At 41.3% G+C, this 16,309-nt stretch overlaps 1 protein-coding gene across 1 annotated transcript in view; it reads left to right on the top strand.

The window, feature by feature from the left end:
* Window positions 1-16,309, top strand: part of PRKCE (protein kinase C epsilon) — a 1,245,727-nt gene that overhangs the window by 633,219 nt on the left and 596,199 nt on the right. The window contains exon 4 of the mRNA XM_078649672.1: window positions 10,057-10,216. Within this exon, the coding sequence (XP_078505798.1) occupies window positions 10,057-10,216 (160 nt within the window). The remainder of the gene's footprint in view (window positions 1-10,056; window positions 10,217-16,309) is intronic.

The raw sequence follows: 16,309 nt of genomic DNA, 5'->3' as shown, positions 1-16,309 counted from the left end.
GTCCAATAGGCCACAGAGGACTCAACAGCTGATGCGCAGTTCTCGGGCAATGTTTGCTATGTGTCGACCACGTTACCCCACGTAGATACTGGATTGTGCCTGTTGTACATCATGATATGATGTGTGTGTTCTTCTCTATTTTTTTTTACCACTGAGTTGATGTATTAAACAGGAAAACTGAATAAAACATAGTTATCAAAAAAATGTGGTTACTCTTGGCCCTTAGATCAGTTGAATCATAAATGCCTCCCTCCAACATGGGATATTACCCATCAAATTAAAGTAAGCCACAATAACCCTACTACTGTAGGAAAGAATTGCTGACCCAATATAAGTATTGAACTACAGAACCTCCCCTTAACAGGCAAATATTAGGAAATGAGGTCACAAATAAGCTACAACATTACATAAAATCCAACAACCTCTTACATGATAAACAATCAGGTTTCAAAACTGTGGGGGCACAGAAGCTGCAATTGCAAACAGTAGGGAAGACCACCTGCCCACAAGACAGTAGATCACAAGATCCTACTTAACCGACTGCGTAAATGAGCTAGTATAAATAGAACAACACTTCAGCAGTGCAGCTCCTTCTTATTAGATTATAGCCAACAAATCAATATGGGTTAATTCGCCTTGACCTGGGAAGCCATTGACAATGGCGACCCCAAGTATTTCCATTGCCTTAATGCTGTATTGTTATGTACTTCTCTGGTCTCTTCTCACTATTTTTATGCAGTTTTGTATATGCTTCCTATGACTGCATGTGACCCACATGTATGCTCACAAGTATGTCGAAGTAACCTATGATCACATCTTGTAAAGCGCTCTGATACTCCTGGGTCTAGCTACCGCTATTTTAAACTCAAAAATAAATAAATAAATAAAATGAAGGAAAGTTACCTTCATTTGAATTGAAATCAAACTGGGACTCTTGATAATCTGCAATAACATGACATGCAGGCTACCATTCAATTGACCAAAGTAGTTAGGACACGCAGCATATCTAGCTCAATCCATGAGAAACCTTGGGATCTGACTTGACAAAGGGCGTTTGGATATATATCAGATTTCAAGAGTTTTCAAAATCACCATTGACCAGCGTGCAATGCTCAGAAGATCAACCCTCTTCTGCAACTTAGACATCAGATCTGGTCCTTTCACAACAACTACTGCAACACAGTCTACATAGGAGCACACTTAAAGAATGTACTCATGCTCCTGAGGATTCAATACCAAGAGGCCTGACCTTGTCTCAATCTAAAGAGATCTGTTGAAACCACCCCAATTCTAAAAACAATTGCCTAACTCACAATGGCCTACAGGATCAAATTCAAACTACTCTGAACATTCTTTAAAACACTTTAGGGATTTGGAACAGAATACTTACAAAATCTAGCTTTGCTCTACATACTCAGGGCCATATTACAGAAGGTACTCCGGTGGTACAATGGGCTTATTTTCCCACTTTGTGCACCCCCGGGCTACTTTTGTATTACAGAGGGAGGTCGACGACGTTTATGCAACCACTTCTTAAGTACAGATAGTTCTTGCCCAGCACTAACACAAGAGGGCGTTCCCTCATTTGCATGGCAGCATTGCCCCAGGCAAATGAGGCAGTCTATTTAGCTCTGCGCCCACACTATATTATGGACCACAGGAGCAAAGGCAAAAAGCTGTCAGGATGTGCACTAAAAATGTGCCTCAAAAAGGGGGTACACTGTCAGTTCACGTCCTGATGGCAGCCCTCTGGAGGGGGAAAGATGGTTCTTTGATCTCCAGACATTGCCTTGTAGGCGGGTGCAGTCCACTGACTTCACACTCCTGTTAAGGGATCTCTAATCATTCCTTAAAGTGCTGATGGGTTGACGCCTGCACAGTGAAACACAAAGCAGCTTTGAAGCATCTGCTCCGTATTTCACGTGAATGCACTACCCCCAGGGCTGCATGAGTTCACAGTTGCCTTAGTGGCACCGCATTGACTGTAATAGGGCACACTTTCCCTGTTTGTGCACAACACACCTATTTAAAGGTGCGCCGTGACATACACAGGGAAGATTTGCCCTGCGTGTACCACTGCCCCCAGTCACAACTCAAATCAAACAAAGTGAACCTGATTGTTCATACCAGAATTACTAGAAAGTTTCATTGAGGATGAACAAACTGAACTTTAGATACACACCTGTGGAACTTATTAAGCATAGACCTCAGAAGCCAACCAAACTTGATATGCGTTTCAAATGAAATGTGAAATTCAGTCTCTTCCTGAAGATCTTCCCTCCCTACTAGAGGCCTCAGAGACCACATTTCTTCTATTTAGAGGAGGGCACCTCATATAGGACATCCTTCTGGGAAACCAGTATCATAGACACACTGAAACAACCTTTGGAGTTTGCAGATTCTAGATTTCTATTGACCAAGTATGTGAAGCCTATTTGACTTAGACAGATTTAATCCTAGGAAATGGCACTGTCACACTATGTGTTAAAAATATCAGTAAAATAAATCTAAATAAGCTATTTTTGCATAAACTGCTACACAGTTACGTTTCTTATATAGTCAACCATAACCGTGTCCATTTTCACACGAAATTCGTATCGTCTTGTCTAGTCTCAGTCGATTCACTCACTGTCAGAGCCTCAGTGTCTGTATGCTCTGTTAAACTCAATTTTTGGCTTTCCCTCACACAGATGAGGAGTGTTCAGTGATGGTGCTGGTGTCACAGAGCTTAAATGAACTTTTACACAGTTGAATCTCTTAAATGTTCACATTGCTATAGTATTCTGTGAACATTTACTTTTTACATGGAAAGTTTAGCTGTCAGGCAAACCTCACTCTCCAGCCATTCTTCCTCAGTCTCAGCCTCATGAAAAGATATTGTTCATGTTTAGCATGGTTGCATCTGAGTCTCAATTTCACTGTAAACCTCATTCTCATCAAATGTTTCCTCCAAATTAAAGTTTTTTATGTTTCCTTCACACAGAAAAGACTGTTTTCAGTGATGCCATTAATGTCATAGGGCTTAGCTGGTCTGTCACTCAGTTAAGTCTTTTTAAACATACAGCCCAGGACAGTCTTGTGTTAAAATGAATTTGTACATGAAATGTTTACTTGCAGTCTCAGGTGAGCCCCCATCAGAAAAAGTCTCTAGTCTAAGCATATAGGCACCCTGTACATTTTTCTTATAATTGTTATGTTATTTAAACACTCTGGGAAAGATGCATTTCCTCAGCTCTAGAGAGCTAGTGTATCCTAATCACCATCTTTGTGAGGGGCAAAAGGCAGGTTCTTTTTTCCTTACACTGAGGTGGTTAGTATTTATGCTTATGAGGCAACATATGAGGACTGCTGCTTTTTACTCATGGGGGCTAACTCATGCTCTCCTTAGTCTTCAGTTGGTAAAGTTGTACTTCTAGCTGGCTGAGAGACAAATACTTTGTGAGGCTTTGATAGACCTGGATTAAGATCTTTCTTCGAAATGGTATCCATGCAAACCTTGCAACACAGACCTTGGAGCACGATGGAGGTTCAGTGCTAGTACACTTTAACAGTGTGCCAGTAAGAAAAACCCAATATAATCACTGACAACATGGAAACATAAACTATATGTGAAAGTCAAGTGTGGTGGGTGCTGCACTCAGATTCACACAAAATTGGGTGCCATCTTGAATTGGAACCATAACCCATTATGCACATTAGGCTTTTCCTCTTTTTGAATTCAATCTGTAATAAAGGATTTTGTCTCTCCAAAAGGAAAGTAAATCTCATCAGTGTAAACATATAAACACTAATAAATGCCGGCATCAAACCAAAAGGCCATTCAAAGAAAGTAAAGTGCGAGAGAGAATGAGCATTTATTTTATTTATTTCTGAAGTGATCAATACCATTGAACTTTGTTGTGCAAGGCAGCAGAAAGACTGGTCTAAAATTAGTCTGGTTTAAGTCTGTTGTTTAGGGATGTCACTGAAACATTGTTTATTTTTCCTCTTCCTTCTTCCAGTTTTGTGTTCTTGTTTTAAAGGTGCAGAGTTTAGAAGCATGTAATGTTTTCAAGCCTGATCTAATTACTTAATAAAATGTAGAGATTTTGTGAGTATAGAAACCACATTTGATCTTTGGGCAGTGTTTAATTATGTCACTGATTTCTGAAATAGCTTACTCATAAGAATCTTAACCAATATGTTGTATCACAGGTTCCTATAGCTACAGAATGGGAAAAACATTTTGTTACATTGTCCCCTTTGCTTACAAGTCAGTACTGATTGCAAGTGAACTGAAAACACCCATGGCTTTAAAAATACATTCATAGTATGGTGTAGTGGCTGGTACCTGTGAAACGTTAGTTGTCACCATGTGGATGGGCAGTGGTGAAAGCGTGGCACACGGCTTTGCACATACCCCAGTAGCAGACCATCAAAAATTCTAAGCTGCAAAGGTGTACCATTGTTACATTTTATACCTTCAGCTAATCCTGGCATTTTAACCAACTGCACTGGCCTTAAACTAATGCACTTGACATGTGGACACCTGGCAGATATGTAGGTCCACACAAGAACAGCACCACATGTAGTCAGGAAACGAATGCAGAACAGCAGTGCCAGACATGCTAAAAGAATCAGGTTTAGGTGTTTTAGAATGCAGGGCTACAAATTAGTCTGGCGTAATTAAAAATTTGAACAGGTCAACAAGGTATCATCTTATTAGAAGTGTTGACCACCTCTGCAATATAATAATATTTTATAAGGAGTAGGTGTATGAACCCCAAATGTGTCCATACATGTTCATTAAAAACAGTTGAATATAACACTTTCATACTTTCCTAATCTATTAATGGTCCTGAAAGAGTACCCATAGAGTGAGTGTGAGTGGTATTCAGATGAGAGAGGGGCATGTGAGAGTCTGTGAGTGAGAGTGTAATATGCACAACTCTATACTTAGCACAATCTACCAAAGACCCATTGGACCCACTGGTAAATGGGAAGACACTACACACCTTGGAATATGTCTCCTTTAAATCAAATATGTGTTTTTTATACTCGCTGCAAAAATGCAAACATGTTGGAAACACAGGAAAAACAAAGTTTTTGCCTATTTTCAGGGTTAAGCAGCTCAATAAACATTGCTAGGCATGGAGTTCTAAAAAGGTGGAAAACACAGACAAAACACTATTGAAATCCACACAAATAAACACTAAAGAAGGGAAGTTTAGGTACGGTCTTTCTTTTCTCAATCCTGGCCATCTCTAGAGGTCTTTAGCAGATACCACTCCTCCAGCCAAGCCCACCCAGGTTCCTTAGAGTAATGGCCTGTAATCACTGAGTTGGAAACAATAGCCGTCAATAGTCTTATAAGTGAATCATTTAAAAAAATGTACTGATATTTTTTATGAAAATGAGTTTTCACAGCAATATCTGTACAGTTTTTAAAATGATTCACTTATTACAAGACTATTGATGGTTCTTATTTTCAACTCAATGAGTACAGGTCATTACTCAGAGGAACCTGGGTGGGCATGGCTGGGGGAGTGGTATCTGTTTGTGCCACTTCCTGATTGCAGAGTTTCTAGAATTTGCAGAGCTCATAGATGTGCTTAGGTCTGAAATGGCCTAATGATGGCGCATGCCTGACATTGCGACTGTGTTGACATTTTGAGATGATGATAACGTAGGTAATCGCTACATTTACTAGTTTAAGCTGATCAGTGAGGCTGAACACTGGCCAGCAGACACAGCAAGAGACTAATATGGTGCTGTCTATGTTTTTTTATGTCGTCCAGACTTTCAAGCACGCACTTAAAATTATATCCCTTTTTCACCTTTTTAGGTTTTGCCTGCAAGTGCGCACGTAGTGCGCATGCGCTAGCAAAACCTCTTGAGTTCTATGTCGGGTGATGACCCGCCTCTGTCTATCATTGGCTAGCTCCATAAATGGAGGCTAGCCATTGGGAGACAGAGGCTGTCAATCGCGCTTTCTCTTGAAAACGCGATTCGGGGGCGTTTCGCGGTGTTTTTTTAAGCCCCGCCCCTTTGTCCCGGGCCGCGCTGCGATTGGCTGCCGGCCCGGGACACCCCAGTGACGTCATTTCCCGGGCCGCGCTGTGATTGGCTGCCGGCCCGGGACACCCCCGTGACGTCAGTCAATCACAGCACGGCCCGGGACCTGACTTGTTTTCATTATTCAAGCGCGACAACGCTCCCTGCCATGTCATTAAAAATGCTAATTACTTGCCACATACAGAAGATAAACTGGCGGGGTGAAATCAGACTATGTAGGCTTCCTTTAGAAGAAATCCATAATAATGTAAATGTTTATAGCGCTTCCTATACATAGGCGAGGCATTGAAGGACTTTACGGCGTGCACCACGATACCCCAGAAGCTCTGAAATACTAGATCTGAAACCACTGCTACTTGTGCGATAAAGCATCTAAAAACGTTATAATACATATACCTAATTTCTTAGCTTGACGCGCACTATTTACAATAAAAGCGGAAAACCTGGAGACTTTGAAACAAAGTCACGCTGCACCAAAAGGCTATCCGTGTGCAGTCCACAGCGTTTCTAGTGAACTCGCTGCCAACAACTGTTCTTAAAGGCAGGTGCGTAGGGCCGTCCTGCTTTTAAAGGATCCGCGCACCAGTCTTGGCAAGCCCGATTCTACTTTGAAAGCACCATTGCCCAGCAGTCGGACCTCTCCTGACTAGAGATATTCGTATTATAAATAAACACTGAAAAAGCCTTTTCTTGTTTCCAAGTACGATTTAAACTGCAGCAGGGCAGAAACAAAAAACTCCTCCCCCTCAGGCAGGCCTGCTGTTCTCTCCCTCAGCCAGGACTCAGGTGGCGCCAGGGGAGCCCTGCTCGCGGTGCATGCTGGGAAGCTGGGAGCCCCGTTTTCCGGAGGTGATGCAGGTAAGAGGCTGCTGGGGGCCTCATTTAAAGGGGAACTAGGTTCTGTAGTTTTATTTTTTTTATTGTATGTAACGTTTTGAGTTTTCGCTTTTTGTTAAACAGCGATTGGGTTAGTTTCTTATAAAACATTGCTTGCCGTGTCTTAATCCATCGTGATACGTCGGCGTCCTGGTCGTAGGGGAGGCCGGGCCGCTTTAAGAAAGCCGTGGCAGCTCCGGCCTCTCATGGGTTAATTTTTTCAACCGCCGACATATTTGTCCCCCTCCACCCTTTTTTAGCTGCTTAATGGGACTCGGCCCGTTTAAATGTCGCGTCTATGGGATATGTCTCTGCCGTCTCCCTCCCGCGCTGGTGGGTTCGGGGCCCTTGAGGGGATGCTGTTGGGGGTAGGGAAACCGGTGATTCTTTTGTTTACTTTTGTATTTTTCGCGAACTGGTGGATATATGTTCATGCCGATTAAAGGCCTTCACTGTATGCGTTGACTTCACATGCACTAGTCATTGTGTGCATGTGAAGCTCTGGTCTTCCAATAGAGCTGTGCACTGGGCCGGTGGCGGTGCTCGCGCGTTAAAGGTGACGGCACATGTATTTTGAGTTCCACTGTATAAAGAGGTCCACTGAAAGCTTGCTGTCGTGCAAGAGAAATTCTCACTCACAGGGGTGCAAGTGAGCTTTAGTGTGCCCATACATCACTTGCATCTGTACAACTGAACCCCCCTCAAAGACCACTACTTTCTCTACCGTGAAACCTGCCAACCTTCTGAGACTGCAGAAGTGCAAGGGGTTATGCTCTGCATGTTCCATGCCAAAGGCTCTTGCGCTTATGTAGCTTTCGTTCTTTGCCGTCGTTTTTTTGTTTCCACTTTTACTTTTCTGTGCAAAATTAATTTTCCGCATGGAAGAACATCAGTAGTCGCAAACGACGCGTATGTGGGAAGAGCCATTGTGGCTTGGTGTATCAGTCCCTGGGCCATGCGTTGATACTAATATGATTAAAATAACAGAATAGCTGTTGCTTTAATGTAAATCCGTTCTGGCATGGAGGACCTATGGCATTGTAGCAATTTACGCACATGGCTACACCAGCGCCTTTAAAGCAGCAGCAATCCTTGTCTAATGCGCCGCGAGTTTAAACGTGCTTCCAACACAATATATTTGTTCCATGGACATGCCATCTTTACATGTACGTGCAGGATACTTGATAATAGTCTCAGCATCTCCGATGAGTAAAGCATCCAGGAGTCTGATTTTCAGAACTGCGCTTCACTCTCATTGATTTAGCAGGGCTTTTCAGCATCTGCCTGTTTCATTGTTGCGTTTGCAAGTTAACATGTTATAGATGCATTTGGCCGTACGGTTTCATTTTGCAGCGGGAACAATTTCTACCCCTCCTAGTTACAGCATATTTGGTTCGAGTTCAGAAACTTGTTGCGGCTCATGACAGTATTGCCATTTTGACAGGTTCCGTATTTAAATACCCTGAGTTATCTCTGACAGACATTTACAGTTTACCATAACTTGCATTGCAGCCGCATTTATTGCCCACACATATTTGTTAGCGAAAGGAAGTCGCAAATCACGTTTATATAATTTTAAGACGCGGTATTTAAAAATGATAAAGCAATAAAACAATGATCTTCATTCACAAGTGTATTCCATATGGAATGACTTTGCAGTCCATAATTCCGAAAAATAGCATTTTAATCGGGAACTGTATGTAATTTCTTTATATACTGCTTTTATCTGGTTTAGCGTGTTTTTTCGCATTATTTTATGTTGTCAGACAAATGAATGTTGGGACAGAGGATTTCCGATACAAAATTCAAACATGCATGTTTGAACTCGTACATTGTCAAAACCTTCATAGGCACTTCAATGCTCTTTTGGTCTGTAGTGCTCTGTAATTGTTACTGAACACATTTTTTGCATATGTGGAAGTCAGGGTTAAAGTTCGCTGGTCCATATTCTACCATAGGTAGAGTCGCTGCTACTGTTTAATATGTAATACATTATGATGTGAGCAATTGGTGCTTGATCCCCATAGTCTTTAATGTTATCTTAATCGAAACTTAACAGAAACGACTGAAGAAGTAATTTGGCGACATTTGCTGGATGGGGGAAAGCTTTGCGAGAGATTAAGCTAATGGCATTGTAAATGACAATGCCATTTATTTATCTGTTTTCAAAACCAACACATAAATACAAATGTTGTCATTTACAATGCCAATAGCTCTAACTTTTCCAAAGGCGAGACCGTTGCATTGTAAATGCTTGTTATTTATTGCAGAGCAACATGTGAAAGACCTCCGTGAATACTTAATAATCTAATGTTTACTTTTTATTGTTTTACTTTTTGTTCACCTTATTGGGTACATCTCTGTGATCCCAGCTTTTTCTTTGTGAGCTCTCGCTCAGATTTTAAAGCTCAGGAACATTTTTCATGCAAAAACCCTAAGGCCTGAATTCTTCATTAACGTCCTGTGATGAGATCTATATTGCATTACTATCTTATTAGCCATATGAACTAGCATCACTGTATTTGAAAATTATTGGTACAGACTTGCATACTTGTGCATTTTAACAATGATCCAGTTTTTATGGGTTTCAATATTATGACCTATTGAAAACGATGCTAAATTTTTTGAACCCTGATTTGCTAAACATAAAACCTTAGACCTTACACTGGGTACAGATCACTCATCTGAACTTCACTAGCTCAAAGTGTTGTGTGACCAAGTGATAATTCTCCCCTTTCCAGCTGCCACTGGCAGTAACATGGGCTTATTGTGATTGTGATGCTGACTTGGACTGATGCTAGGATTTTTTGTGCCCTAGCCGAATTGTGATCTTGGTGCCCAGGAAAGTAGGTCTCATTTTCACCACCCTCTCCCAGGAGACCTGTGTAGCGCCTTACTATTGCATTGCACAAGAACATTGCCTGAGCCTGTGCTATTCTTGCTGATGTCATCTTTGCACTGAGGATCTGTTTTCCTAACCCTAGTTCGTTCCAAATACAACCTGTTTTAGTAGTGATTTGCCAAAATCAAAATGGTACTGAAAGTATTCTTTTTTTGTTTAGACAACTTCCTTTTCCTTAAGCCCTGTTCCCACTGATCCCAATGTATGTCTTTATGTTTTCCCAGCACCCAAAGAAAATGAAGAGCGAGTGTTCAGGGAGCGAATGCGGCCGAGGAAGCGGCAGGGCGCAGTGCGTCGCCGGGTCCATCAGGTTAACGGGCACAAGTTCATGGCCACCTACCTTAGACAACCAACCTATTGTTCACACTGCAGAGACTTTATATGGTAATATGAACACTTCTGCTTTGGCACAGTTTAAAATGTCATCTATTTTTACAATAAGGTCCTGCTTTGCCATAGTATTAAAATGTATTTTTGTCACTATGAAATATGTGGATATTGAATTATTGGCCTTTACATTTATGTTAGCATGCTTAAACTTGACTACATTGCACAGATGAAAGTGCTTGGCATGCTATGAATTTCCTATTTGACCAGGACCTCTCATTGTTATTTCCTTATTTATATATTCTGGGCAAACCCAGCAATATAAGTGAGAGCTGTTGGCTTTTAAGCTCTGGCTCCGGAGCCGGTGCTCTTACCATCAGCACAGGTGATTGACAGTAGGAAGAGGTTGTGACACTGGCCCACAAATGGCCATCTGATCCCTGTATCCTTATATGTATGCAACTGGAGATTCCTGTCTTGATGAAAGCGTCATATTGCAAAAGACGCAGAAACATGTCAACTCATATGATAAGCAGGGCCTGAAAGTCAGTCAACCCTATCTTAAAGACTCTATTTAGCAATAAGACCTCCCCAGGATGCTTCCAGTGCTACACAGAGAGCCTAATGGTGAAGTAGAGGTGTTTATCCTCCTTTTGAGAACAATTGTCCAGAACTTTACACAATGTGTTTTCAATGTTCTAAATATGTTAGCTGTATTTTGTCTTTTTGACTCTATTCTAAACAACCAATGGTTATTCATGACTCAGACATAGATGTCTGTGCTTTCGTTTTATTTTTGAGTGCGCACAACTCACCAGGGTTCTTAATAAAGCAGTGCTAGGCACATTGTGCAGAACAGTTTTAGTACATTTCAAGAGACTTCTTTTTTTGCATATACGACTGCTATTTTGTCTACTTTTTCAGCATTCTTTTTTTAAAAATACAACAGATTTTGTTCTTTTCTTATAAACCCTCGATGATAACATGGCTGACCAGAGGGAAGCTTGCCAGTTTTATCTAATGTTTTTATGATAAAATCATAACCTTTACAATTACCAATACATTTAAATGTCATTGTTTTAATGAAATGCGTATTGAAATTGTATGTCACTAGAAGGATTTAATATGAAAAATCAGTGCATATAATACTATGTATCTGAAAATTCAAGCTTAGAAAGGCAGGGATACAGTATGTATGTATGTATAGGCGTTCTTATATAGCGCTATAACTGTCACCCGACGGGCATCCTGGCGCTTAGACTGTAATGACGCAGAGCATGATGTTACCAGCTTCCATCTATTTACATTGTTCTGGGGAACAGGTGGGTCTTTAATGCTTTTTTAAAGGAGGAGAATTCTTCCAGGCCCCTCAGGCCTAACGGTAGAGAGTTCCGCAGCCGCGCTGCGGTAATCCTAAAGGACCGACCGCCCATCCGGGACCTCAGAAACTTGGGTACTACCACCAAGTAAGCTGAGGCCGACCGGAGTGGTCTTGAAGGGATGTACCATGAAAAAAGATCCTGCAGAGGGGACGGGCCTTGACTGTGTAAAGCTCTAAAGACCAAACACAAAGCCTTAAAGTTCACCCGTTGAAAGATTGGCAACCAATGGAGGTCCCTAAGTGCCTTGGCCGAGGAGTCCAAGCGGCGTCGCGAAAGTGCCAGTTTGGCAGCGAAATTCTGTACTCGTTGGAGTTTTCCTAGCAGAGTAGCTGGGGCCCCCAGCAGCAGTGCGTTGCAATAGTTGAGACGACTTAAAATTATGCTCCGCACTACCTCTGGTCTTGCCTGTGCCGGGAGCAGGGGTAAAATCTTTCGCAAGGATCCAAGTAGAGCCATACATGTGGCCACCGTTTTATTTACTGATGTGTCCAGCTGAAGGTCGGAACTAAACATTACCCCCAAATTCCGAACCGAATCCGTAGGCAAACTGGTACCTTGGAAAGTATGAAGCATTGTACAAAATGTATCATTATTATCACTGTGTTTAAGTGTTGGACATTAAAGCACAGATTTGCAGCAAAGCAATAGACCACTGTATAAGATATGGGAATACTTTATTATTGCTACATATGAGGAGTCAGTGGTTAGAAGAGTTGTGGGAAAGGAGCCTACCCCTAAGTAGAAGCCACCAGACTGAAGGAGGTGAACCCTGAAGGAGCATTGCAGGAAACTGAGTGAAAAGTCATATCCCAAGTTTTGCCTGTGGCTAATGAACAGAGAGAGGTTTTGGACTTGTCCCATTCTGTCATAGCTTTAAGATATTGTCATTCACATCTCAGATCAGGCCAGAGAGTATCCATTTGCGTTTTCATGCTATTGGGTATATTGTTCTGCCTGCTAGGGAATACTTCCTTAGAAGTGCAGTGTTATCAGGAGCAGGACGATGGAGCGACGGATTATTTGCTTAATGGAGTAGATATTTTGGATGGACAGCTTCTCTGACTAAAAACAGCACATTTTACATGACACCCAAATGCCTACTTAAAGTATGATATTTATAAATATGTAAACTCACTATAATATCTGTAAAATGTTTTTTGTAAAAAAACAATTCGTGTAAAAGAACGCCTTGTAAAAAAATAGTTTGAAAAATAATTTGTGACAAATAAGACCTTATGCTTACTGAAATGTGTATAGCTACTTATTGAAATGATACGTCAACTGAGAGTTTTTATAATGTGACTTGTGTTGCTTTTTGTGGGGAAAGCTGGGTTTTCAGTATGGTTTCCCTGACCCATGAATAACATACTTCTCCTTACTGTATTTTGGAGCTTGCCAATTTCTACTACCAATGCAGGAATGTTGTTCTTCGGTATGTAATCTCAGGCTGCTCCTTGAGTGGTCTAGCACATCAGCAGGGCTTGGTACATTTCTCTGTGTGGGAGCTGGTGATGACTTGCACTCTCTCTCTGTTCTTTGATGATCACTCCTTCTGAACTGTTCATCCATAACAGAGTCAGGCAGGGGATAGACATTGCTGCGCTGAATGGAAACCAAAAAGCGGCCATGTTGAAATGTCTGGCTGATTTCAATACTCTTGGGATCAAGGTACATGTCATTGGTAACACAGTACACTGCTACTAAATACACCCCTAATAATGCATACTTATTTTAATATATCATTTTGTTTTGAATGAATGAGGTACACAGAGGGCTGAAATACAGGCAGCTGCTGCAGCAATGTTGCGTTGCCCCTCCATATTCCACTTCTGGAGTCGCCTTGTTGCGAACACCTTGCACACCATTCACCAATCGTGCTGCCTGGAAGTACCTGCTTGTCAGATGATAGTGGGCAGTGGGAGACAGGGCTAATGCAAGGAGGAAGTGAGGTAGGCTGCAAGTGGTGGGAGGAGGCTGTCATATTGCAACCACTCCAACATGCAGCCGTGAGTTTCCTGTTCACTATCATAGCCATCCTCAGCCCTGTTCAGATGCAGGGTGTGTATCTGTGGACTGTTGGCCATGCATCATGGATACTGAATCACATATAGAAACTGTGGAAGGTAGGAGACGTTAGAAATTTCAGGGGCAAACTATTTAGCTATAAATATGACAGTCTCTCAGAAGCAATTCTTTAAACGCATACTGGCACGTAGACCACCTAGTCCGACAACAGAATTCACCACCTTCTTTTTTGATGCAATTCCTTCTTGTCTGCTGAACACAAACACATTCATCTGGGAGCTATTAATCTACCTGTAGATACCCTGATGAGAAAGATGGCTAAATGTTTTTGCAGCTCTGTCAGGACATGACCATACATAGGTTAACCAAACGACCTACTGATGAAGCCAAACATCTAGTACTTAGTTAACAACCATGCATTCGTTTTAACGAGTATTCCTTTCATCTGGACGGATCATAATCTGATCACTTTTGATACTCAGAGGAATTTCAGTTCTTCACTGAGGACCCAGAAGCAGATGGTGCTCCACAGAGCATGGAACAAACTGAACGTGGCAGAGTGATGATCTTCTCTTCTGTGCTTAATTTGTAAAAAAAAAAAAAAAAAAAAAACCTGCCAAACTGCCAAGGGTCTTGTCTGGAGGCCACTGAGGCTCGCACCACACATTGCCCCTGCCATGCTACCAATGATAGAAACAACACAACAACTAACCATCACACTCCTACAAGCGTGACAATTCGGACTAATCCATTCACCAAAGCTATAAGGGCTTAGGCTGCAGGTAATTAGTCATGTTTGATGTATATTGAATTAATAATTAATTGTTGTCATCTGCAAATTAGCTAGACAATGCCATCTTGTGGCAGAATGACACAACTGCTAGTTTTGACAATTAAGTCCCGGTGCTAAACACTGCTTCTCTGTTAGGTTCAATCTCTGCTCTGAGTCCAGGCACTCTTCTTCTAATTCATGTTGGCATTCGACAAGTTATTGGGCATCGCAGCCCCCTGTAACCAGGCACTTTAAGACCTATCTTTGGTGGTTCTTTTACTCAATGGCTACAAAATTGTGCGAACTCTAGAGGCGATTGCATACAAATCATGTTCATATCGATGAACTAGAGTGGATTATTGTATCCTCAATTATGAAATGCGAAATTCAATTGTATAATGCTGCTGGTTGTCTGATGTCCCATAGTACATCATAGGGCGGTCCCAAATGCAGCAGTTAGGTTTGCACCTTAAGTACCTGAGGTCTTGTAATGGATTCAGTATTCAGAATGATTGTATTGTGACTTATTTGCTTCACAACAAGACGGGGTATGACTGGGTTTATGTGCAAAAATGACTCGAAAGTATGTAATTGTAAAATGCGGCTGTGGTCTGAAACGTAGCAGTTTTGATAGCAGTCTACACACACTACACACTTTTGGGGAATCAATAATTTCTCACGAGGCCTGTGTCTTGATATGCTTGTTTTAAATGGATTGAGATTAGTTTATTAAAGACATATGAACTGTAAGTTTAAGAGATGTAGTTACTTTTGGCAATTTTTACAGCTCTTTACACACTCTGTGCACTGTTGCAGAATCAGCATTTTTTTAAAGCCTGTGTCTTGATATGCATGCTTTAAACTCATTTAAACAAGTTATATTTTAGATCCATAAATTGTAAGTGTTTTTGTGTATATTTTAATGTGCATTCAATTAATTTTGTGCAAGTGGCAGAAAATTTGAGTCGCTCTGATCTCATCTTTTAACTGATAGATATGATAGAAACTGCATCACGGTATTTTTATTGCGTGAATGTAATGTATTTTTGTAATAGTTGAGAGAGCACAAATCTGAAAAATGTAGAAGTGCACCATATTTACAAGCACGTTGTATTAGTTTAGAATAGAATACACAAGAGTGTCAAACCTATAGAGTGAAGATATATATAAGTGTTTAATTAGAGTAGGGATACATATATAAGTGTGAAAAACTAATGTAGAGATTTGTAGAAATGTTAGAATGATGTTGGAGTCTCACGTTATGAGGCTGTGTGAAAAAGAAATGTAACTCTGCAAACCATGGAAATGTGTAGGCCACATGGCATTTCACAAGAAACGAAAGATGCTGCTACACTTTTAAGTAACCTAGATTCTAATGTCATTTTACTGTAAAGTATTATTAATCATAGAATTGAAATAATGTTTTAAATAGATGTGTTACATTATAGTAATGTGTGTTAGTTAGAATACTGTTTAAACAAAGAAATTAAATGTGCTTAGTGTAGAGGCCGTTTCATGTAATTTTAGCAGGCCTGAATAGATAAAGTTGCTTCTTTGATCTGTATGTGCTCGTTAGAGAAAAGTCGTGCTAGACACTAACTGTAAAGCCTGTTCAAATGTTTTACGACCCTAAGATATGGTGGAGGCCGGAATTTGGGGCCCACAGAGAAAAAGTGTCTTTTGCAGGTGCGAGGGGGCTTAATCAGAAAATGATGAATAGACTTTTGTTCAGAGACGCCTGGCACAGGCCTGAAGGAGTCTTCAGGAATTTCTAGGGGGTACCGTCTTGCCGGAGAGAAGCCTGGGAAGCAAGGTCAACTTTAACGAAGGGTCCCGAGGAGTACCAGCATGGAAGTTGCCGCCAGAATCTACACCACGTGAGAGGCGTCTCCAGGGGCGTTCCTATTGGAAATGTGATTTTGTATTAGGGACAGCACCCCGGGGCGAAGTTAGAGCAGATGATCTGAGGAA

The sequence above is a fragment of the Lissotriton helveticus genome, chromosome 6 (assembly GCF_964261635.1).
Source record: "Lissotriton helveticus chromosome 6, aLisHel1.1, whole genome shotgun sequence".
In the NCBI taxonomy this organism is placed as follows: Eukaryota; Metazoa; Chordata; class Amphibia; order Caudata; family Salamandridae; genus Lissotriton; species Lissotriton helveticus.
This window is presented reverse-complemented; position numbering and strand designations above follow the sequence as displayed.